Here is a 25,440-nt window from a genome sequence, read left to right on the forward strand (position 1 = left end):
AACTGTTATTACAGTTTAATTTTACACAACCTAATAATTCAGTTTATATACCCTTCATATACCGCTTCAGCACATCTGAAGTTACGAGTATGACCCTAATCGTGTAGTTTCGGTCAGTTTGTCCGAATGGCCAGTGACGACGGCGACGTAATATGGTTTAACTTCAGTGTTGCCAGCTTGCATTTAAAGTGCGCCCTCGCGTGCCCCGAGAGAGACAGGTCACTTAGCATTTAATTATTTGCCGCTGTTACCATATCTAGGTAATATTTGCTCATGAAAATTACCACCGTAATGACCTGCTTCTTGTAAAATGTTGTTTTTCGTTCTTATTTAGTAAATTAGAAACGACTGTGTTGTTTATTTAGCAAGTGCAATGCTACTAAGAATGATAGTATTATTATTACAATTATATAAAGTAAGAATTTTTAATAAGATACTATTTATTTTTGTCTTATAAGAAATATTCCCAACAAACATTTTCTATTCTGATTCGTACCCGATTTAACTTTCGAAATCCTATTGAATAAAAAAATCATATTTCTTTTTGAATTTTTTTGGGAAATAATTTAAGTGTTCGTAAATCATTAAGTTTTATAATAAAAGTAAAGAAATAAACCCTTCCCATTGTATATGTTTCACCCACACATTGTGTAAACATTGTTCCTTCCTCATGACGAACGAAAGTGTGGGTGGCTATTCTTTGTCATTTTCTTATTTCACTCATGCATATCTTATTTATTACAAGTGTACTTAATGTCCACACCTCGGTATCATTTTCATTTTAATAAAATATTTGATATTTATTCTTTTGTATATTATTATGATGATTCTCACAATGCTATGTAAATAAATGTAGATATTTTTGTTGGATTCATAGTGTCTCGTTAAGTGTGAAAATATGTTTAAACTATTTATTTTTAATGACATACATGCTTTATTTGTAATCGCTTGGAGTTTTACCCATTAATAATGTATTTTTAATTGAGTATTTATTGTTGTAAAAGTTTTTTCAAGCAGAAATCGAAACCAAAGTAATTAATTTATATACTTACATTCTATCAGTTATACCTTTATTTTATATGCAAGATTGACACTTCTAGCCAACGTTGAGTGTGAGCCTTTATAGTGCACTGAGAATCCACTTAAGTTATTAAAGCACAATAGGGAGTCCGCGCCATGACGCTATTGTGACGCTATCAACCTAATTGAAAACTACTTTATAGTAGAAATCTGTGCATGAAGTATTAAGAGTTAAATTTAACTTTGTATTGTTGTTTAATTTTGTATATTAACTATATAATATGAATCTTCTAAAATTGTAATTTCTTAGAAAACCTACTACTACAGTTAAATAAAAATAAAATTCTGCTTAAGATAATATTGGTTTAGAGCCCAGCTTATTATCTTATAAATAAATTTATTAGTTTATTTCTACAATTGTATGTGTTTCTAGCATATTAAAAGCTTTGAGTCACTTAGAAATGTTTATTTCGATTACTCTTTCCTTAATAGATTTTTGTTATACGTATTAGTTAGCTAACTTAATAACTATACACTTCAACTTCCTCTTTGCTAAAGTTCTTTTATTTATTTAATATACGTATTAAATTCAAAATGGAAACAAAGGCCATTTATTGCTTTTCTTAGGTAAACCGTACACGTATTTATTTTGTATTCTTTTCCCATGGAAAAGCTCAGTATAAATCATAGTTTGAGTCTTTCACTATGAAAAGTTCAACCGCTTTTAACTAGGTTCTTTAGAAACCGCAGATTCCATTATAAAATGTTGAAGGAATAATGAACATTGTAGCTCAAAATGAGATTTTAGCTATCTCGTGTCAAGAATTTTTACTACAAAAATTGTTAATTTAAGTTGATGAATGTTGTATGAAATAGTGAAAGATATATCTACTATTATGTTAAAATGTATAGAGATGTTAAATTTGAATATATATCACTACTGGATTCATTGGCCATGGCTCCAAATTCCACAAACAATTCTTGTTACACATCTTAAGATCAGCCATTTGACTTTTTCATATTTTACTTTTGTAAAATGAAAAGATCTTTCACTAGGAATTAAATGACTATACTATATAAAGAATTACTCATAATTGCCATATAATATAAATTCTTTAATATTTGTTACAGTTCGCAACGGTTACTCGTGCGTGCCAGTGGCTCTGTCGGACGGGTTGGACATCAGGCTCGGCACCGCAGTCACAGAGATATCATACGGCGGTCCCGGTGTCACCGTGAAGGCTGTCAACCCGCGCGCCCCGAACCAGCCGCAAACATTTAAAGGTATCTCCTTCTAAATATCCGGGCTATGGAAATTTGTCACGTGCTGAAATGTATGAGCTAAAACTCGGAAGTTTCCAAATTTGAAGAGTATTTTAGTCAGTATAATTATTGACCTTGTCTTACTTAGGGATGATAATTTACTATGGAATATACTCTTTCATTTTATATTAATTGTTCTTAATAATATTCATTAAGAAAAATATACAGCTCGTTTTTGAAAATGGTTCTTTTACAATATTTAAATACAACACACAAATAAAAAGATAATTTTAATATCGATGTTTTTCCATGAAAATCGATTTATTACTTGTGTTAAGCAATTTAGCAAACAAATCGTATATTTAGTTTTACAAAGAGATCGTTTTAACCATATAAATTACTCAACACATGTTTAGTTTGTACTATGGCATTTCAGTATCGTTATTTAAATGTCTGAAATTGATTTTCAGTATCGTTATTTAAATGTCTGAAACCTCCTCTGAAACAAATCCTTTTCTCTCTTCTTCTTCTGTTTCAGAAGATTTATCTAACAACAGTTATCAAAGCATTCCTTCTTTAAATGAGTGTCTGAATTTTCATCTTTCTCCTTTTCCAAAAAATCTAAATGTGGTTCACATAAATGCACAGAGTATTCCAGCTCATTATCCTGATCTTCTCTCCTCTTTTGAAAATACTAATGCGCACGCCATACTGATATCAGAGTCATGGTTAAAGCCCTGTCTGCCATCAATAGCTTATTCGTTACCTGGATTTCATCTGATTCGAAATGATCGCACAGGGCGCACTGGTGGGGGTGTTGCAATTTATCTCCGCTCTCATATACCATTTACAGTTCTCGACTACTCTCATTATAATGCAAGTGACGCCGCTAGCCCTGAACATCTTTTTATTGAACTATCGTTCACACATACAAAAATTCTTCTGGGTGTGTACTATAGCCCGTCACTTACTGTGGATTATTTCGAATCTCTTGAAGTTCTGCTTGAAAAACTGAGTCCTTCATATGAGCACTCAGTTATCATGGGAGATTTTAATACATGTCTGCTGAGAAATAATAGCCGATCGGATCGGTTAAAGGCCGTTGTAAATAGTGTTAATATGCACATTCTGCCTCTATCCTCTACTCACTCATTTCCTAACTGTACTCCTTCTCTTTTAGATTTAATCTTAGTCTCTTCCATTGATCATGTTGAAATACATGGTCAATGTAATGCCACTGCATTCTCGTATCATGACCTCATCTTTCTGTCCTATAAAGTTAAACCGCCCAAAGCAAAATCAAGAATTCTTCTCCAGCGTAACTTTGCGAGTATGGATTTAGAACGTTTGCGAGAAGATGCTACAAAAATTGATTGGAACATAGTCTACAAAGAAAGTACTGTAGAGCATCAGGTATGTGCTTTCAATTCACTTATAATCCAACTGTACGATAATCATGCACCTATTAGACCTGTACGTGTTAAGCATCTACCAGCTCCCTGGCTTACAGAGGACATAAAAAAATTACAACAAAAGAAAATTATTGCCAAAGCTAAATACAAAAACAACTCTTCAGACAGTAACCGTGAGAAATATGCTAAGGCTCGGAATCGTTGTAACATGATGTGTAGGGATAGTCAACGACGCCATATCCATAAATCTGTTGTTGAAGAAGACAACACAGAAAAAATCTGGAAATTTCTCAAGACACTTGGAGTTGGGAAGGCAAAGCAATACACCAATCCTTGTAATATTGATCTGAACAAATTAAATAAACATTTCTCCCCTTCTGTTACAATTGATGCAACCACTAAATTAAGTTCCCAAAATCAAATTCGTGCCTTGCCCACTCCTACAAATCCTATTTTTAATTTCGCTCAATTCACCGAAAGTGATGTTAAAGAGAATATATTGGCGATTACTTCTGATGCTGTTGGCCTTGATTGCATTAGTCGTAAAATGATCATACCAATCCTTGACATCCTGATTCCTGTTCTTACCGAAATTTTCAACCTTTCCATAAACACCAGTACCTTTCCTCCAGCTTGGAAAGAGGCCCAATTAACTCCATTGCCTAAAAACCGCAATCCTTCCTCCATGTCAGATTACCGGCCTATTTCAATTTTACCATTCCTTTCAAAAATCCTTGAACGTCTCGTAAACCAACAATTTAGTAAATATCTGGTGAGCAATAACCTACTTAATTCCTTACAGTCCGGCTTTAGGCCTGGTCATAGTACGACTACTGCACTAGTTAACGTATCAGATGATATTCGTTCAGGTATAGATAATCATCAAGTTACCTTAATGACTTTGCTCGATTTTAGTAACGCCTTTAATACCATAGATTTTGACATTCTATTGACAATTATGTATTCTCTTAACATATCTCCTAAAGTGATTGATTGGTTTCACTCTTACTTGTATGGTCGCAAGCAACGTATCCGAATTCAGGATTCCTATTCTGAATGGACCTCGGTGCGTGCTGGTGTTCCGCAAGGTGGCGTGTTGTCTCCTCTCTTATTTTCTCTCTTTATTAACTATTTCTGTCACAATCTTGCTTCTCCCTACCATCTTTACGCTGACGATCTTCAAATTTATCGTCAATGTCCGTTGCATAATCTTCCGAATACTATAACAGCATTATCTCAAGAACTCGCTAATATTTCTACACGTAGTAAATCATTAGGCTTAATTATAAATCCTAAGAAAACGCAAGCTATTATAATAGGTAGTCCAAGGCTTATTTGTCAAATCACATTTAACGATTTACCTAATATATTGCTTGACGGAGTAATAATTCCTTTTACTGAGAAAGTTAAGAATTTAGGAATTATATTCGACCAACATCTATCTTGGAAGCCACAAATCTGTGAAGTAAGCAGGAAACTTTTTTCAGCTGCCGCATCACTACGTCGATTACGTAACTTTCTACCCATCCCTACTAAAGTTGCGCTGGCACAATCACTCCTACTACCAATTCTTGATTATGCCGATTGTTGTTACCTTGACCTAAAGGAGGAGCAATTAAATAAACTCGAGCGTCTTCAAAACGTCTGCGTAAGGTTCATCTTTGGACTCCGCAAATACGATCATATTTCCGAATTTCGTAAAAAGCTCAAGTGGCTCCCTATCCGATTTCGCCGGAATACTCATGTTCTTTGTCTTCTGTATAACGTTCTGTTTAATCCATCTTCCCCTTCATACCTCAAAGAACGATTTAAGTTTTTATGTGAATCACATAATTTCTCCCTCCGGTCCCAATACACATTATCTCTTAAAATCCCTTGCCACTCTTCTTCCTTCTTCACAAATTCCTTTTCTGTTAAATCTGTTCGCTTGTGGAACTCTTTACCCGTTAAAATAAGGCAATCTCGAACTTTAATGACCTTTAAAAAAAGGCTGAAGGAATATTATTTGACACTTTGAGAATCTTAAGTATAGTTGACAAATTTAATTTAATTAATACGTTTACTGTTCCCACAAAATCTTATTATATATGTATATGTGTATGTAGGTGTGTTTGTATGTATGTATTTATGTATGTATGTTTGTGTATATATAAATGTATGTATGTATATGTGTATATATTTGCCCATTTATATATTTTATTTAGTACTTAGATTTATTTAGTGCACCCCTCCTAATTTAATTAATGCTCTCCTCTATCCAAAGGTTGCCTGGGAGAGATTGCTGGCTTAGCAATAAGGCCGCCTATTGTGCTGTTTTTTGTATCATTATAAACACATTTGTAATTAATTATTTGGTGTGCAATAAAGAATATTTTACTTTACTTTACTTTATGGCTATGTATTTTTGATTAAAACTGCCCTTTCGTATGGCAAATTAATGTACGGCACTATATCATCGTGTCTTTTGGATAGATATAAAATGCGTCTATAAATTATTGCCTTATATTCCTTACGAGTAAATTATGCATCGATGACAGTTATGTATGAACGTAATCTGTAAAGCGCTCACTGACTTCACATACATGAGATTTCTCTTTATTTTTATTACAACTTTGTTTTAGAATCCATTTTTAATTTACCACGGACATGATCGACATTCCTTTCATACAATGTTTAATATGTAGCTTATATAAAATATTGGTTCATCCTCTGATGAGCACACCGACGTTGAATACGTACCTATATATTTATTATAAAAAATAAGTTTCCGTAACCATAATATTAAAAGAGATTCGCAAAAACAGAAAAGCAAGCTGTCTCGTCACCGCAATGGAGGTTATTAGAAAAATCCACAACGCCGTCGGCGGCTCCTTGTCGTTTCTTTGTCGCGGAATGATTTGCAATTCTAACGCGTTAATTTTACTTTGACGAGGCGCAAAAATACGTTCGGGCCTCTGTTGACCTGGCGGCTTGCAACCCGGCCCGCCGGCACGCCGGTCGCTGCGAGCGATGCCCATTTGCATACAGGCGGAGTTTGTGGACAGGCAGTAGACGCTAAAGAGGCGGTAACCTACACTCAAGCTACGCCATACAAAAAAATCTAAGCCTGTCGGCGGTATCTATTTTAATACTATTTATGTTAGTTTTGCTATAGATACATATGTTTGTTAATTTATTTCCTATTTTTTTCGTACATTCTCTTTGTTAATCATCAAAATAGTAAAAGCGTGTTTTTGAAGTGGCCGAGGCATATTTATAGTAGAAATTTTCACTCACTATTTATGTATGCATTGGGCTAATGAAAACACACGTGGTCGCAATTACTGTAAAGAGCACTTTATTCAGAATGTGGAAGTTGTTGCGGCTTTGTTAGTTAAGGTCAGGCTTTCACGGTGATTGCTTCTAGCCCGCGGCCTTTTCATTTGACGGCCGATCCCATACATTTACAGATATCGTTACACCATCAACCCTTGCAAAAATATCTACACACGCCTCGGCTCGCGCTATAATGGACTACCTATACTGACAGTATATAGAATAGAATAGAATAGAGACCACTTTCATTACATTAATAGTTTGGAAAGCAATTTCAATTATTACTGGAAATTGTGCCGCTAGTACAATGCTATAACTTATAATTTATAATGCTGTAAGCGAGACTGTAGAAGTGCTTTCCTTAACAAGTAAGTACAGTTGTCTCATTTGAAGTTTAAAAGTAAATGGTATTAAAAGTTTCAATACTTTCAGCAAACCGAGTTTGTGTTGAGATGTTTTATTGTGAAACAATTATTGAATGAGGAAAATAAAAATAGACTTAATTTTTTTAACATTGTTTTATACTATCGATATGTTTTTTAACTAGAATTATCCTTGTCAAGGACATGTAAAAGTTTAAATTTTAAAATAAAAGAATTTGTACAATTTTTTATCGATCTACTCTTATTTACAAGTTGTCCACAGTATAACAAAATATTCATAAACCATTCGTATTTAAAAAAAGTACCAAACAACTACTTCATTAAGAAAGCAATATCAATACAAAAATAAAATCATTTTACTCTACAGAATATGATTATGTTTCCTTCCCAAGTTCTTATATTTTTTATTTATCAACGTGGCTTTTTACTTATAACGAGTTGTATTTAAGGCGACGTGATCCTGTGCACGCTGCCCCTGGGAGTGTTGAAGGTGGCGGTCGCGAACAACGGCCAAAATCAACAGAACTTCGTTAAGTTCGATCCGCCATTGCCTGATTGGAAAGTGAGTCCTTTATTAATGTTAAACTGTCTGGATATATATTTTTAATATCTGCCAGGAGTATCGCACGGTTGATATTTTTTTGTATGTTAAATTTTATTTATTGATTGTATTTAATTTAAGTTATTATCATTTCCTCGATTATGTAGACAAAAACTACTCCTTTTTTTATTTTTTCGGACACGTAACGAAAGTGTGCCATTTCTTCGTGCTGGTAAAACTGGTAATTCTGGTAAACTATGATATTCTATCTTTAAAGTGCACATTTCTTTTATGGCAAACTATGATAGGGCTTTGGTAAGGACAAATACGTTTGAGTGAAAAAATCACTGAGCTTTTTATATATAAATTATATAATTAGCATTATGTTTGTCTAAATTAAGGTACATCCGATCTCTCTTATGTGTTGCGTGTGAATGTAAAGTAATAACATACTATATTATATTTAATATACCTGTATACCTCTGTTTCTATTTAAATGTAAAGTATCTTATTAATATATTTTAAATAGAAACTAATTTTCTCCGTACTTTTGATGATCTTAATTAAATTTTATTATAGGTAGCAGCCATAAAACGGCTCGGCTATGGAAACCTAAATAAGGTAGTGCTATGTTTTGAAAGAACCTTCTGGGACCCGAGCGCCAATCTCTTTGGACATGTCGGCACGACTACCGCCAGCAGAGGTAAGTTTACGTAATTATAAACAATAGTTAGTAATTTATGCTGAATTTGTATAAAACAAATTAAGATTTATTTGCTTATTTGTATTTAATTTTATATTTAAAATAGTAGATAAACTTATAAATAGATTTAAATCCTATTAGCAAAGCGCGGCATTGAGTTTCGCCACTCAATGCGAAAGTGGGGAACGGAAACAGAGGTTATTGACATTAGGTTCCCTGGATCCTTCTGCCTATCTTGCTATGGTTGCCCACCCTTGATGTGGTAACAAGAGTAAGAGCGGCGTTGAACTTCGTGACATAACACGCAATATCTCAAAAATTGATCGAAAAGTGGGGAACGGAGTATCTTAACACCAAGTTCTATTTGTCTACCCTGCTATATAGCACCTACGCCATAGGCACCAACTCGTAATTAATGTGGAAATTGCGAATAAAAATTCATGTACGGGAAAAATTTAAATTCTTATAATAAAAAGCCTAGCAAAGTTCCATTAGCCCGCACATGTTGCTGTGTGTATGTTTGGAATAAAGAGAATAACATAGTGATTTTTCATTATTTTTATCCACTTCATAATTTAGTTTTGTATTTTTAGCGTTACCTAGGAACCTAAAGTTAAGACACTCCGTTCACATTAAGGTACCTTCTTCATTCCCCACTTTCTGCCGAATTATCTGGGCGTTGCGTGTTGAGCGGTGGAACTAAACGCCGCGCTTTGCCTCGTTACTAGTGCGAGGAAATGAAAATATTAAATGTTTTCCCCGTCAATAGAAGAACCTACATCGGTTCTAATATTGCAAAAACGACAAGTCACTTTACTTGAACGCGCTAATGACCAAAGTACTGATTCGAACTCAAAAACTATTTTTATGTTCCATAGTCAACTAGTCTAGTGTTTAGATATTACATGACGTTAATAGTTTCAGTGTATCCTGCTCGTTTCACAACTAGTATAAATCAAATTTGCGTAATCTAACCTCATTTAGGTGTAAACGGTACCTCTAATTACTTGCAAACATAATAATAATATTTAAAGACGCGCGCGTGTGTGTATGTGTGTGTGATATCAATACTAACGCGCTCCAGAACCCCGCAAATTAACCACGCCGCGTCCACTCCCCGAGGATGATACTCGTAAATTATTTCCCGGTGTAAATAGTGTAAAATGTAGAAACAGCGGTGGCCAACGCGATAACGAATTAAAAGCTGAATAATTTAACGCCACCGAGCAACCCTGAGGGGAGCCCCGGGTTATAAATCACGGCAACCAGTCAAGACAAGCTATTTTTTATGTTATGCCTTTGTACACCTTGCTTTAGCTCTTTGTATCGGTACTCTGCTAACCAAGTTAACGTTTTTGATGGGAATACCGGAACAATGTGGTTGTTTTTTTTTTAAATCTAATTTAGTTTCTGTGTAAAACATTGGATATCAGTCGGTATCAGCTGCAAAGTTATGTGGGAACACGTGCTCGATACTCGAATATCGTTCGATCTAGAGTCATTTAGTAGCATCGTGGACCTCATTATGACCTTATTGGGTTACTTATTCACTAGGTTAATTTATCCCTACCACTATATCATTAATCTTACTTAATTCCATACCCATATCTATTTAATATCAACGTAAGCCCTATGTATGTACGTATGTCGAAGTAAGTATTTCGCGCATGCAAATAAATACTTTCATTTTAAGCGTCGTCGTCGTCGTCGTGGCTATTCTCAATTGTTCCTTTTAAAATGCCGACATTTCTACGTAAGCTTTTATTTCAAACTCTTTAATGGAAAAATGCTGAGCCGGACCTCTTTGTTGAATTTTTCTTATTTTTAATTTAAAAGGCATCAAGTGTTAATATTCGTCTATAAAGAATATTAAACGAGATAAATTACTGAAATTGTTTTGTATATTTTAAAAGAAAAAAAAACATATAACAAAATATATATAACAGTACCTACATTCTGATTACAGTATAAGATATATTTTGCATAATTAGAAATTATCTGATTTCTAATTTCACCTCCCAATCAGGGTTATTCCTATAGTTAAAATATTTCTGTACGAAATTTAACACAAACTGTGGTATTGAGTTTAGCCACACAACGCGCCAAAGTTGGCTAAATAAGCGAAAAGTGGAGAACAGAGTGTTTTTATATAACGTTATTTTAATTTACCTTTCTTGATTGATTGATTGATATATGGCGTTTCGAGTGTGCCAGTTGAGCACAATTCATTTCGCCAATGTCACGTTGTATGGAAAACACACGAAGGAAATTGACCGGTAATAAAAAAGATAAATATTCACAATTATAGAATACATGTAAAAAAAAGAGATCCTGTGTTAGTACAGCCTTCACCTAAAACAAAGCAAACACAAATTTACAATATATACACAACACATTAGATTAGTAATAAATAATATTTTACATGGGTGTTAATTTAAAGTTTTTACCTTTCTTAAGAATGAATCAAACTGGAAAATATCAATATGTAAAAAAAAAATTAAATTGGGTTAATTAATACCCTATTTTATATCTACTATACTTGTAATATACATTTCATCCACAAACAGGTGAGCTGTTCCTATTCTGGAACTTATACAGCGCGCCGGTCCTCCTGGCTCTGGTCGCAGGGGAGGCCGCGGCGGTAATGGAGAACGTCACCGATGACGTCATAGTGGGACGGTGCATTGCAGTACTGAAGAGTATATTTGGACACGCGGCGGTCCCACAGCCCAAGGAATGTGTTGTTACCAGGTAATATATAGATTTTAGATTGCTTTAATGTTAGAACGAAATTACTTTCGTTATTAAATAATGTATCTTTTTATAATTTGAGCTTTTATTTAAGTTATTGTAGTTGTATTTGTCTCTTGTTACTTATCTTTGGTAATATTGATAGGATATTTTAATTCTGCCTACATAATATATGATGGATATTTGTGAACCTTTACTTCAAACAATATTTTATAAACAAGCTCCAAAACTAAATTAAAAATACACGAAGCACGTAGGTATAGCTTATCAAATATACAATTCATCATTCAATATATTCAAATTGTATGGCATACATAAACAACACAATAAGCTCCTGTTAAAATCCTATTCAGTTTTAAAAAACATTTCTAGTCCGATTTAGGAGACTCAGCTACAGCTGGAACGCTAAATCGCGCAGTTTCGATTTTCAAATTGCTCTATATCCGTCCGGCGGAATGCAATACGAGTGGTTATGTTAATAAATTCCATTACCCCATGACGTAGACATGCCCGGCCTTTCAACCTAGTATTTGCAATACACGTTTTGTATTCAGTTCGCAGAGCTGGTTTGCACTAAACTAGACCGATGTTGCTAGAATTGTGTGTTAATCGCCCTTAGAACTTCATCTACGGTATAGGCTATAGTACCTTAAGTGTCTAAAAAATATTTCTCTCTCTGCCTCCCCTTTAGCGTACACAAATTGACGTCAATACTTCCATTTGAACGATCACAAAATTCGCTCACGAAACGTTCCGTTTATGCATACAATACCGTCTATTTGTATTGTTTTGCCCTTTGAATATGACATTGTAGTCGTTATTTAGGTTATTAAAATGTTTGCGGTAAAGCTGGCTTTGAATTATTGAAAAGTCTTATGGTAAATGATGGTTTGCGTCGTAAATGTTGGCGGAATTTGCGTTGTGGCTTTTCAGCGCCTCAAATGGTATTGAAAATACATATTTAGAGCTTATGCCGGAAATTATAAACACACGACAATGTGTACCTACTCGTACAGATCATTGGGTAAACTTTGTGGTCAAGGAATTTTATATGTTTTCTTTGAACGCCTTGTATAAACTATGTTTATACCAGGCTTTTGTGTTAGGAGAAAAGTAGAGAATATTGTCTTATCTATATATATAAAATCGAAAGGTCACTCACTCATCACGAAATCTCAGAAACTACAAGTGCTAGGAATCTCAGATTTTGTATAGAAGTTAGTTATAGGACGTAGGTGCTCGCTAAGACGGGAATTTGTAATATTCGACTTCTAAGGGGTTGTTTTGTAGGTTGAAAGTTTTTATGAAACTTCGTTACTAATGACATTTGTCTTTGTCATTCGTTACTAAATGCTAGGAGTCTCAAATTTTGCATAGACGTCACTAGGACGTAGCCATGGAGACAGAAATTAATAATAACATAGTTCACGCGGGTGAAACCGCGAGCGGGCCGCTAGTTTATTATATATTTTGATAAGAATATTAGAATGTGAATTTTTTATATCAATAAGAATATTTTATATTTGAGGCCAGTTGTGGCTGGCTAAGGAGTCAGGGGTACAAGGGTGTGACAGTAAAAGCAAAAAGTGTGTTGGTTCGATTCCCACTCGAGGAAATGAAATATGTACTATTTTCATTTTCCTCGTTCTGGTACCGAGGTAAAGCGCGGCGTTAAGTTCCCCCTACCCTGCTATATTGCAGAATACCGCGTAAAGTTAAAAATAAGCAACAAAGTTAAACATTTACAGTAAACACGTAAAAGCATTTCTTAGCATCCTAATTAATATATTTTGTTAAATTATACATAAAAAATCATTATATTAACGAAATAAATTTAACACACACCATTCGTTTGACAATAAACTATTTTTATAAAGTTACATACACGTTGCTATGGCAACGCTTATACATTGTACGCGTCAATTGGTTATCTAGTATAGATAATATTAGATTCGTACTCCTACACATACAGATGGCGTGCAGACCCCTTCGCCCGCGGTTCCTACAGCTTCGTGGCGGTGGGTTCCTCGGGAACTGACTATGACCTGCTGGCGGCACCAGTGCCGGACACTTCTGGAGAGAATAGACTGTTTTTTGCTGGTAACATTATTAATAATTAATATATAGATTTTTTGCCGGTAAGAATAATATATTATACTCTAGCGACTTGTTTTACCAAATTATTTATTTTGTGATGGGAATTGCTTTCATGATCTAATAACATTATTATTTTAGACAAACTAATCTATACTTATAATAAAATCGTAACGGTTTGGGAACGGGAAGTTATATCAGAAAAAAAATATTGGTGGTATTTAATAACCAAAAACAATAGTATTTAAAAATTGTTGTTCCTAAAAATCCTTAAAAAATCCTGTATAAGGTGAGCACACAATGCGCAACTACCCCGCGACGGTGCACGGCGCGTTCCTCTCGGGGCTGCGCGAGGCCGGCCGCCTCGCCGACCTCCTCATCCCGCAGCCGCCCATCACCAGCTCGAGCATAGCAGCCGCTTTGTCTAGTACTCATACTTAATATTTTATTTATTTATTTATTATGGGCATCGGATTATTATAGTTTTGTACTGTTTTGTACTATTGTTGCTGCTTTAAATGCTGAATACTGAGTTAAAAATGATGATGAATGAAATGAAATGAATTTGAAATTATAAATTTATGAATTGTTACTAAATTTACAAATAGCATTTCATAGACAGAACTTGCATGTAATTTTAGTGAGGATTAATTTTAAAATATAAGCATGTTATAGTAAAAACAGTATTTATTAAGAATCCTAAATTCTCGATTTTGGGTACAATTGGATATCGATTTTAAATTTCGTGTTTATTACCAAAATATACAATTTTCTTATAATTTAAGGATTAATAATACAAAAAATACTCATAGTCGGTTATTTCTACAATTAACTTGTATTTTTAATGAATTTACATTTTTTTTAAAGGCATTTTATAAATTACTAATGAAAAAGTATGTACATTTGGATAAAATGTTTTTTTCTTTATTTGCATGAGGCTCTCTATATTTAAAATCTATTTCCATTTTAAAAAGCTGATAAACTAAAAGCGTTTTTATTTAGTTAAATTTTGACATTGATGAAATATCAATTGCCTCTGATAACATACATTAGATAAATAGTAAAATAAATTCATTTTAGCTTAGAATTTTATATAGAGACCAATAAAAATACTAAAAGAAACGTTATTTTAAAGTTTTCAAATAGAATTTATAAAATGATTTTAACTGTAGTACCAATTATTTTGTATAAAGGTTATGCAAATTTTGTAACAACCAGCATGAAATAAAATAGTAAATGAAAAATGATTCTTAAATAAAATTTATGTAACAAAATGACTTATTATGTTAATGTTTTTTCAATAAATTAAATATTTAAACTGACGCAGTAATCTGTAAATTCAAGTATTTTATGATTATTTATATACAACTGAGAATGTTTAATAATCCGATGTCTAGTAATTTGTAACGGAAATGAAAATAATTTCTTATAATTTTGCTTATATAATTTTTGCCTTGATTTTCTTTTCTTTCTAAGGTACATATTATTCTGTTCAACTATTAATATTAAGCTCATCCAGTATAAAAATGACCAAACTCAAAACTAACTTATTTCACTTATATTTTTACAAGTGATAAAAAACTTAAGAAAAATTAAAGAAATTTTCCATAATATGCAAATATTTGAGTTCGATAACTTTTATACTGACTTAACTCCGAAATTTTAATTTGGACCAAATATCGACATTTTACGACTGTCATTATCAAGACTACGATAAATAATTGAAAGCGAGCAGTAAATGAGAGTAAAAACAATAATGAAACACGGTCTCTTGCCAATTTTATTGTCTCTAAGCTAGAGAGAGCAGTTTTAAATTAACAGCAAGATAATTAAGGACCCTAAAAGTTTTAAGTTCCACGCTAGTTAAGAGCGACGTTTTAATTAATGTTTGTTTAGTTTTTTCGTGTTTTTTAATGTAAACTGCAGATGCGATATTATAGAAAATATTAAAGAGAATATTTTTTAAGTTTTGCATTTAAGAATTTTGTAACTCTATGCTTTGTTCACCACATTTAAGTTTTTTAAGGCATATTTTTTTATTACTCCAGAGATGAAAACATGGAAATATATAAAATGGACACTAATTTAAGATTTCTTTTCTATCTTAAAGCTGTGTCCCGCATAAGACCCTCGTAACTCAGTATTTGACTATAGCCGCGATAGTTGTGGGTTCAATTCCCGCTCAGGGGAATATATGCTTATTAGGTTTTCGCTCTTGTAACAAGGCAAAATACGGCTTTGAGTTAACCCCTCAATACGAGTCATTGTTTGGAAAATGCATTTAATATGTGTGGGAAACGGAGTGTCCTAACACTAGGTCTCAACTGCCTACCCTGCTATTTGCGGTATACAGCGCGAAGTTATTAAAATAAAACTTATTTTGTATTAGATGTACTACCACTATATGCAACAGTGGATTGGTCTACCTAACATTGAGTGTTACTAAATATGATGAAATTGAATATGTATCTATCTGATCCATGTATTGATAGAAGGGTCAAAATGAACTGAGTTATTCTTTTTATTTAATTTTAAAGAATGCTTTTATTTGATTTTAACTTAATATAATTTGTAACATTATAAGCATGTGTAATGTATGAGTATATCACGATGGACGACAATATGTACTTTTACTATAACTATTTTAAGTTTGGTTTTAATATTAGAGTTTTTAATAATAATCTAGCTTTAAGATTCAATTTTATATTTCAAGTAATAAATTCATGTTTAATAATAAAAACATATTGTATTATTTTTTTTCCATTGCACACATTTTGACCAAATGTTAATTATTGTATTTTTTTATCAATTCGGTATAAAGTGACGATGTTAGATAAATTAATTTTAATCGTATGCATTAACGTCTATAATTTCGTTCATTGAGCCACACAATCAACTTTAATACGAAATAGCAGCAATCGGGCTAAAAATAACCCGACTGCTGACGAAGGGTTAATTACTTTTTTCTAAGTGTCATCAGTTTTATGAAAAACATTTTTATTTAAATAATAATTTAATATATAAAAATATTGTCACAAGCGGGAATTGATCCCACAATCATCACATTTACTGGCATTCATTTTCCAACTGCGTCTAGAGAATGTTAATATTTTGTAAAGATGTATATGTGTTTTTTATAATCAAATTCCACATTTTGCCAGTCATTTTCGTAGAAACCATTATGAAGCCAATAGAATACGTTACCGTTATATTTATTACAATGATATCGTATCATAAAATGAATTGCTACCCCTCGATAAATAAAATTGATTTCGTTAATACAATATACAGTTGCGTGCCGCTCTAAGGGAAGAAATTGGGCAATTTAATGATAAACAAACACACCTGCCTACACCTGTGCTACAATTAATAAGATACATAAAAAGTGAAACAATTTATTGACTTTACGTTTGTTGTCCTTTTGTATAGTATACTAGTTTAATATTTTGGATATGTCTGTACTTTTTTGTATTAAAGTGATATTTATAGAATTAATATGATCAAGTTATTTCTTTCATTTGGATTTTAATAAAAAGTGTCAGAGACTTTTCTAAGGGTCTATGATTTATTATAAATTGCAGCTTTTTTAGTTTAGTTACTTCATCCTGATATCATAACAATTGATATATTTTATTCACTTCTTACTTTGTTACAATCTTGAGAAATAATATAAGGAAATAAAAATACCAATTTATTGGTTTAAATTATATTATAGCTATAAAATTAAAGTCTCCAACTCATCTGTCCATGTGAGTCATAATTTGATTTTTATGCATTAACTTCTACAGCATTTCTTTTTTAACTTTACATGTCTACATAATACTGAGTCGAGAAAAAAAACATCTAAATTCTACACTTTGTTGGCTTGCACTGCATTTTTGTTCATATCTTAAAATGCCTCATTAATGTTTTTTTCTACAATTTTATGCATATGCATGTAGAAAAACAAAAAAATTGCCCAAAAAGCCTTCGAACAAATCTTTATGGTGGCGCCACGAAGGCTAATTACAAAATATATGAGACATAATTTTTATTTAAATGCATTCTGAATTTTATAAAAACCACTTAAATGTAATAACTAAAATTGGCATTTAAAAGAATAACACACAAACAACATACCAACAATACATTTCATACTTAATAATATAAAAAATATCAATACAAGATAGTTTCTAGGCAATCCTTATATAGCTTAATAAATCGATATCCATATTTGTGAAGTCACTTGCAACTAGTTAGTCCAATATTTAATTGCGACATATTCAATTTATTTATACAGAAACTAGAATTATTATATTAATATTAATTTCAATGAGAAATGTATACATGTGAGACTAGTTGTAGCACAGACTTTACTTTGGTAATGACTCAAAGTATAGAGTTGAGTTTCGACACTCCACAGACAATACTTCCAGAATTCAGCGGAAAGTGACTACGGGAACGGAGTGTCTTAACACTGGGTTCCCAGTGCCTGCTCTGCCAACCTTGCTACGTGAGAATATAGCGTAAAGTAAAAAAAAGCTTACATAATGTAGGTGCTTGAGCTCGCACAATCGGTCAGCTCCTTACTGTTTGTTCCCCATGGGCGTATCTAGAGATATTTTCTGGGGGAGGCTGGACTTTATGGCCTTGCAAGTTACATTTTATAATAGTTGTAAATACCAAAACTAAACTTGACGAAGTTGGTAATAACTAATTAATTTTAAATCTAGCATATCAGTAACATTTTAGTCGTTTCAAACTGAAAATAAACAAAACCGACTCAGACACGCTAATAGAATTTCTTTCTAATAGTATTCTTTATAATATTTTTTATAATAAAACTATAAAAATCGACAGAACCAAAGACCAAGACAAGTGTTTAGGGTCCCGCAATAAGATTTTAATATATAATAGCGGGACCCTAAAAAACAAAATGTTCATAGTAACTTTATGTTAAACCGTTGGGTGGAGTAGTGACGGATTTATGTGGGCTTTTTAATTGCATTTTTAATTATTTCCCAACAACGCTGCCGGCAAATTGAATACGAGTGTGAATTGTTTCAGCCTTATCTGATGAAAGTAGTTCAATAAACTGTCAATTTTAAAATGTTTACGGTGACATTTATTTAAGCGGATTATTTTAGGCCCGGGGATGATAAATAAACAGATATAGACACATACCTATCGAAAATGATGTAGGAACTTCTATTATATTTATTTTGGCGGATTGAGGTAGATTCTGATAACCATTCGTGGAAATATATTTTTTTAAATTCATTCCTGTGGAAAGACATAACGCGGCGCTGAGTTGCGCCACTCAACACACTGCCTCGTTGTTGAGCAGAAAGTCGACAATGAAATGTCTAAGCAAAGCAAAATACGAGCGAATTTGTTTTATTTCCTTATATCTTCTGCGTTTTGTGATATATCCTCGTCCGTTAGATAAAATAACTCAAGTACAACATAACAGAAATATAACATTAAATTATTATATTTTAATTCTAAAAAAGATAGCCAGTTGTGCTGGTCTTAAAGCGTTAAGTAGCGGCCCGCTTGGCCGATCCTTTTATCAAAATAAGACGAAAGCTCTGCAAACAAACAGAATTAACACTCATATATCTTAATTAAATATAAATAGAACAAAATTAATATAATTTACATTTACATAAACAAGATTTGATATCAATATTTAATATAATTATGAATATTTGATAAATTTTCATATTTGGCCGTATCTTATAAGAAACATTTACGAACGGTTGTTAAAAGTAAATTAGATAATATTTAATTTATTTTTAGCTTGTTATAGTCGGGTAGATAGGTACTAGAAGGAATCTAGAAGAGAGAGTGGAAATGAAATTTATTTTAGCAGGAATCGAGCCCATAATCGTGGTGTTCATAGTCAAACCCTGCCTCACTGCGCCACGATGACCTTAATACAATAGCTATGTACCAAATCAGTGTCAAATTATTCATAGGAGCTGAACTAAATTACAAAATGTAGGAACGGCGTACATTTGTATTCTTTCCTTATCCCGTAAAAATGTAAAGATGCGTAAAGGTAAAAAGAAATAAGATTAAGTATATAATATGAAGAGTTATAAATATCACGCTTTATGTTCCACACAATCCATGCGCAATGCCTGCCCAATCGACGGAAAGTGGGAAATGGGAACAGAGTATCTTAACACTAGGTTCCTAGGTTCCCTCACCGTGAAGCTAATAAAAGAATACAATAATATAATTTCTAAATCTAGTAGTAAGTCTAAATTAGTTTACGTCATTAGATATCGATCTATAGTATTCTACTATTAAATGTAATTCTACCCTTTCAACATGTATATGTAATTGTTAAATTAAACCATACATACAGACGGACGTCTTAATTCACGATTAATTGTGTTAGGATGTGCCAATAAATTTAAAGTCGTTATAAGACACTAGTTAACTTAGACAGGCTGCAAAACCAACAGATAATAAGTCAATCTCAACGCCAAGCAAATTTAAACTTTATATGTTAAGTTAAACGAGTAATTTTAGGTTCAAACTGATGTGCATTAGACATTTTATGTGTTCCCAAATAGATTTTAGTTGTCCACGCCCACTGATTAACACGAAAGATAAAGGCTGTCTTAATGAGGTATTTTCATATGTAGAGTTTTTTCTCATTGTTAAGTGAACGTGAGCACCTGAACGGTGTTGATAGAATAGGCTCTTTGTTATTAGTTTAACGATATTGTGGAATATAATCTAAAAAAATAGGTTTACACATAAATATTCACATCAATGTTGTAGAGGTAACCCAAATATCACTTTTTTCACCTTCTCGCTTTATCCCATATTTTGCGGATACACAGAGAAAACCTAAAAAAATATTGTAAAAAAAAAATATTTACAATATTTTTACACATAAATATCTGTTTGTATGATATTAATTATTTCCCACTACTTCGCTTGCGTAAATCTTGGCTTTTTATTTGTATTTTTAAAATGTTAGGATTCTATTTATCCCATTCCTTAATATTAAGAATATATGTGTATATAAGAAAAGTATATGCATAATTTAAGCATGTTTTTGTTCTTTGTAAAATATTTTTTACAAAGTAAGGAAAATATACTTCAACGTTTTAGCTAATTATATATTATTTACTTCCTTAATAGGTCATAATTACCTCAAATTTACAAAAACTGTATATTTAAATATTCATAAAAAATCCTCTCCACATTTTTCTCTGTCTAATCGTCGTTTCGTTACAATTAACCGTACCAGGCTTAGAAAAATCGCCGCGTAGTCTAACAAACGAGGAATTAATATCGGGAGCCCAACCATTTGTATCAAGTTCCCACTTTCTATTTTGTACGACAACGGCCCTTCCGCCCTCGATAATTATGCATCAAGATAAAAAACTTTTTGTTTGCATAAGACTCATTCTAACGCAGGTTTTAGACGTTTTAGGATAACGATGTTTTACTAATGAGTTAATGTTAACTTAATTTGTTAATTAACCGGTATGTGCAGTAAATGTGTACTGAGTGTGTTTAAATTAAGTGAAGCCTAATTTTTACTTTTTTGTACACAATAATTATAGCTCGGCTTCACTTCTTTGGTGCGTATAAGATTTCTTCTTAAATGTTTTATGGTTGGTAACTTTAATAACATATTTACGCAGTTTGTTTATGTGTTATATCTGAATTTCTAAAAATATTTTTCAGTGGGTTTGATTCTCACTTTACGGAATTCATATTGAAAAATATTTTCCATTCTTTGATCAGGGGCCCCATATACTATTCTTGGATCCAATTTCCAATAATCAATGTCATTTCGTACTCTTGGACGTAATTATTAAGTCCACTACCGCCCACTAGTTGACGGTTGCGGTAACTAAAAATGTTTTTAGAATTGTAATATTTGGTATTTTTGGCGCGTTTTTAAGAGCTATAATGACAGCTAAATTAGTAAATGAAATTTTATTTCAATTGATTTGTTAATTTTTCCAAGAAAACTGCAATAAAATGGCACGTTTACGTTTAATAAAAATGTATTCAGAAGAAAACTTTCTTCTGATTATGAAAACCTGACAGTGGAACTAGGAGATGGCTAATGGAAGTTCCATTAGCCATCTTAACTTCCATCTTGCCTTCTAAATAAAATATATCTTATGTTGATATACAAATAAAGCCCTAAAAAGGTGTTAATTCATCAAATCGATAAGTATATGAATTTAAACAGGTCAACCTGGTGTTGTTTCTGTAATGTAAACCACAATTCTGAAACACTGACATTTCAATCACAGCAACATTAGATAAATAAAGCTAATTAATCAGTTAATTAACAATCGCTATTATCTTGTCACATAATTAGGTCAACACGCTGGATACATACGAGCGCTATTTTAAGTGTATATTTGATTTGGAGCATTAAATTTTATATGTAATGTTTGCGGAGTGCAAACATGTATTGTAATAATTTTGTATTAATGTCAGTTTAGAGTACATTTATAGTATGCATAATAATTGAAATTCATTATTATGTTTGTTATGTTTATTCAATTGGTAATTGAATTTTATATTTTTCTGAATTATTTTAATTTCTCTGCTCTTGTAAAGATACACCGAAGTAAAATTTCGCTACTTAATAAGCAATGTCGTGAATTCGACTCGTAGAACTAAGGACAGGACAAAAGCAACAATATCATTGAAGTTAAAAGTTGGTCAAATAAAAAAATTAAAATAAATAAGTCCCGCTGAGTTTCTTGCGCCAATTCTTCTCAGGTCTGAGGCATTAAGTTTAGTGAACTGGTGGTAAATTATTTGACGTTCAAAAAATGTGGGTGGTAACTTCTTACTTTGAATAAAATTATTTGAAATTGAATAAAATTAATAAAAATATAAAATGTTTTAAGTAGTCTCGTTCAATTTATCATTTAAATGTAAGGAGCGACATCTAGTAGCATATACACGCACTACTTAGCATGATATCTGAGAGTTCGATTCGTATGACGTATGTGCTCCATTATAATATAGATGTCGCCACTGTCGACTGCTCATGCGCATTTTTTTAATATTTACCTGTAATTTTAAGATAATTCTATTATATATAAATGTCAATATATATGTTATATAAAAGTTGATTAAATTAAAGTGATATTTTGTCTATATATTTTATTAATTTTACTACTTTAAAATTTGCTCAACAGATGGCCGTGTTGCACTTCCATTGCGCTTGTATGACATTTATAGCTACTGTTAATTCAAGTTTAAAATTATAGAGGGCGCTTCTGTGTTCTTCATATTTTGCTTACATCTTTGTTCGAATTTTGAAAAATTGCTTGGCTATGTTTGGTAAACTTTCCGAAAATCTTCACATTAACTTCAATTCAATCACACTAATAAATTTGCAGAAAGGTAAATCCCAAAAGTATATAAATTTTATTCTTTTCACTCATTAAAATTACAATCACTAAACCCAGAATCAGTTAAAAACTCCTTATTAATGTATTCTATATTTAAATTATGAGAAGAAAACTGCAGCATATAATTATGTACATTTTGTTAAAGTTTCATATACAATCAAAATCAAATCAGCTTCACGCTGTATCCCGCACACAGCAGGGTAGGCAGAGAGAACCTAGTGTTAAGTCTCTCCGTTCCCCACTTTCGCCGAAATCAGGAGGCATTGTGTGTTGAGTGGCCGAACTCACCGGGCTTTGCCTCTACACCAGAGAGAAGGAATGAAAATATAAATTTAAATAAATATTTAATTTCGTCGAGCGGGAATCGAAACCACAACCAATCGATTTTATAGTCACACTTTGTGCCCCTGCGCCAGGACTAGCAATTTATTTAAAATATATTTAATCGTATTTAATATCGTTATACAAAATTATTAACTTGTACTTGTAACAAAATGTGTTTCGTATGCTTGTTATAAACCATACCATAATTTTCATTCAACTTATTAGCACGACAGTTACGGTTCGGTTATAGTAGCTCTTATTAAATTATTTACTTTGTTTAGAAGAAATGTGGTATCAATCATACAAACTTTCAACTGTATCTGTCGCATTGTGTTCTGTGAATTAGTGTGATCAGCTAGGTCAAATGTCAGGGCAACGAGAAATCATACGCCATGCTCTTTATAGTATAAGAGCAGGTGTGTAAAAATCTACTTCTTTTAATCCAAATTTTATTTACTTAATTTTAATTACGAAATTTAAGCCTTTTAAATATTATTTACGAAAAATATATTTGATAATTGAAAATATATAATATAATAAATTATATCTTTGGCAAATTAAAATACAAATATTTTTTTATTTTTTAAAAAATAAAATAATAAAAAAAAAATTCAAGACATTTCCACAAGGGGCATCAGAGTAAATCGTATGTTATATGAAAGACGTGTCCCTTAGTCCGCATTAACATTTTGATCATTGATCTAATTAAGGTACAACATTTGAATCCTTTGTATCTTCCATGTATGGTTAGCTTAATAGGAACTAGAAACTAGAATATATAAATGACGCACAGCTGGCGGCCGCTGTCTCCTACACGAGTTGCCGATGCCATTTTCTCATTTAACGAACCTCGAATTCACGATAAATATAAATCAAAGTACGAGGCACATATTCATTTTAACTTTATAATCCGTACAAAGTTCATGTATTTCCCACTTTTCTCCCATAAATCATTTCTTGTAAGCATGTCGTTGTTCACAGTCATTTTGTTTGCAATTTTACACTTAAATTTTGTGAAATCCGATATTTCAAAGGAGCAAGTTACGAACGTGACGCCGTCAATGCAAAACTTCAAAGAGTATATGACGAGAGTGATAAAAGAGCAGAGTTCCAAAATTCAGGTGCTACTCAATAAAATACAATTGAACGCCCAAACGGTGTTGAGGAAAATACGAGATATGAATCAGGATTCTAAAACTGGTAATGTGAAAGCGTCAGATAGATTGAAGCGAAAAATCGTTAATACCGAGTACCAAATTGAATCACCTATTTCAGAAAATAATGAAAATATTGTAAAGAAAACAACAAGTTCTAGAAGTTTTGGCAGTCATTATGGTAGTTCTGGATTTGGAGTAAGTGCTTCTGCTAATTACGCACCGACGTATCATCATCATTCAATAGGATTCGATCCGATAAATATTGTTGTTTCAATGTCGCTGTTGTCGTTTTTATTGCAAGCCTTGCAAGGATTATTGTCGAGAGCGAGACTACCAACTCTTGTAGTTGAGGGCAGAGGCAAATTGAATGAAGATTGGTTTAAAAACTTAGAAAAGAGAAACCATTATAAAGAGGAACCAATTTCAAAAAGAAAATATCGCAAAAAATATTACTAAGAATTTCACATGTATTTTTCAAAATATTTTAACGATTGTTAAATGATTTTCATCGAAAACTAAATAAGCTATTATGTGTAATTCTATTTATTTACGCAATAGTTCTTCGTCTTTGGACTTTTTAAAATATAATAATAATATTTTTTAAGGTTCTTCATATTTGGACTGTATTAAATAACAGAATTTTTGTTTCTTATCTAAGTGTAAAAGAATATTTAAAATACAATATAAATACTTAGGTATGTTACATAAATATATATAAACGTAAGTAATTAGTATTAGTTTTAATTTTTTTAAAAGTATTCTGGTAAATTTCTGTTTAACATAAAATTTAATACACTATTTATGTTGCACATAAGTATGTATAATGTTATAGGAATAAAATAATGACAACACCACACAACGATAAATTGTAATTTCGCTCCCCTAATACTTACTGTAATTACAGTTCATGTCGTATGACATAATTTTTATTTCGTCTAGTGTTTTACGACTCATAAAATGAAAGATATTTACAAAGTAAATTGCTCTTGAAATGTATTTCTTTTCTTTTTTTTTTTTAGTATTACGTTGTATCCCATACGTGTCAGGGAAGGCAGAGGGAACAGAGGGAACCTAGTGCTAAA

At 32.1% G+C, this 25,440-nt stretch overlaps 1 protein-coding gene across 1 annotated transcript in view; it reads left to right on the top strand.

The window, feature by feature from the left end:
- Positions 1 to 16,222, top strand: part of Su(var)3-3 (lysine-specific histone demethylase Su(var)3-3) — a 233,709-nt gene extending 217,487 nt beyond the window's left edge. The window contains exons 11-16 of the mRNA XM_085201567.1: positions 2,152 to 2,304; positions 7,843 to 7,955; positions 8,514 to 8,637; positions 11,205 to 11,388; positions 13,361 to 13,488; positions 13,772 to 16,222. Coding sequence (XP_085057693.1) covers positions 2,152 to 2,304; positions 7,843 to 7,955; positions 8,514 to 8,637; positions 11,205 to 11,388; positions 13,361 to 13,488; positions 13,772 to 13,923 — 854 coding nt within the window. The 3' untranslated portion in view covers positions 13,924 to 16,222. The remainder of the gene's footprint in view (positions 1 to 2,151; positions 2,305 to 7,842; positions 7,956 to 8,513; positions 8,638 to 11,204; positions 11,389 to 13,360; positions 13,489 to 13,771) is intronic.
- Positions 16,223 to 25,440: the final 9,218 nt, after the last annotated feature.

The sequence above is a fragment of the Heliconius melpomene genome, chromosome 18 (genome assembly GCF_056956725.1).
Source record: "Heliconius melpomene rosina isolate 202511_hmr_F chromosome 18, ASM5695672v1, whole genome shotgun sequence".
Lineage (NCBI taxonomy): Eukaryota > Metazoa > Arthropoda > Insecta > Lepidoptera > Nymphalidae > Heliconius > Heliconius melpomene.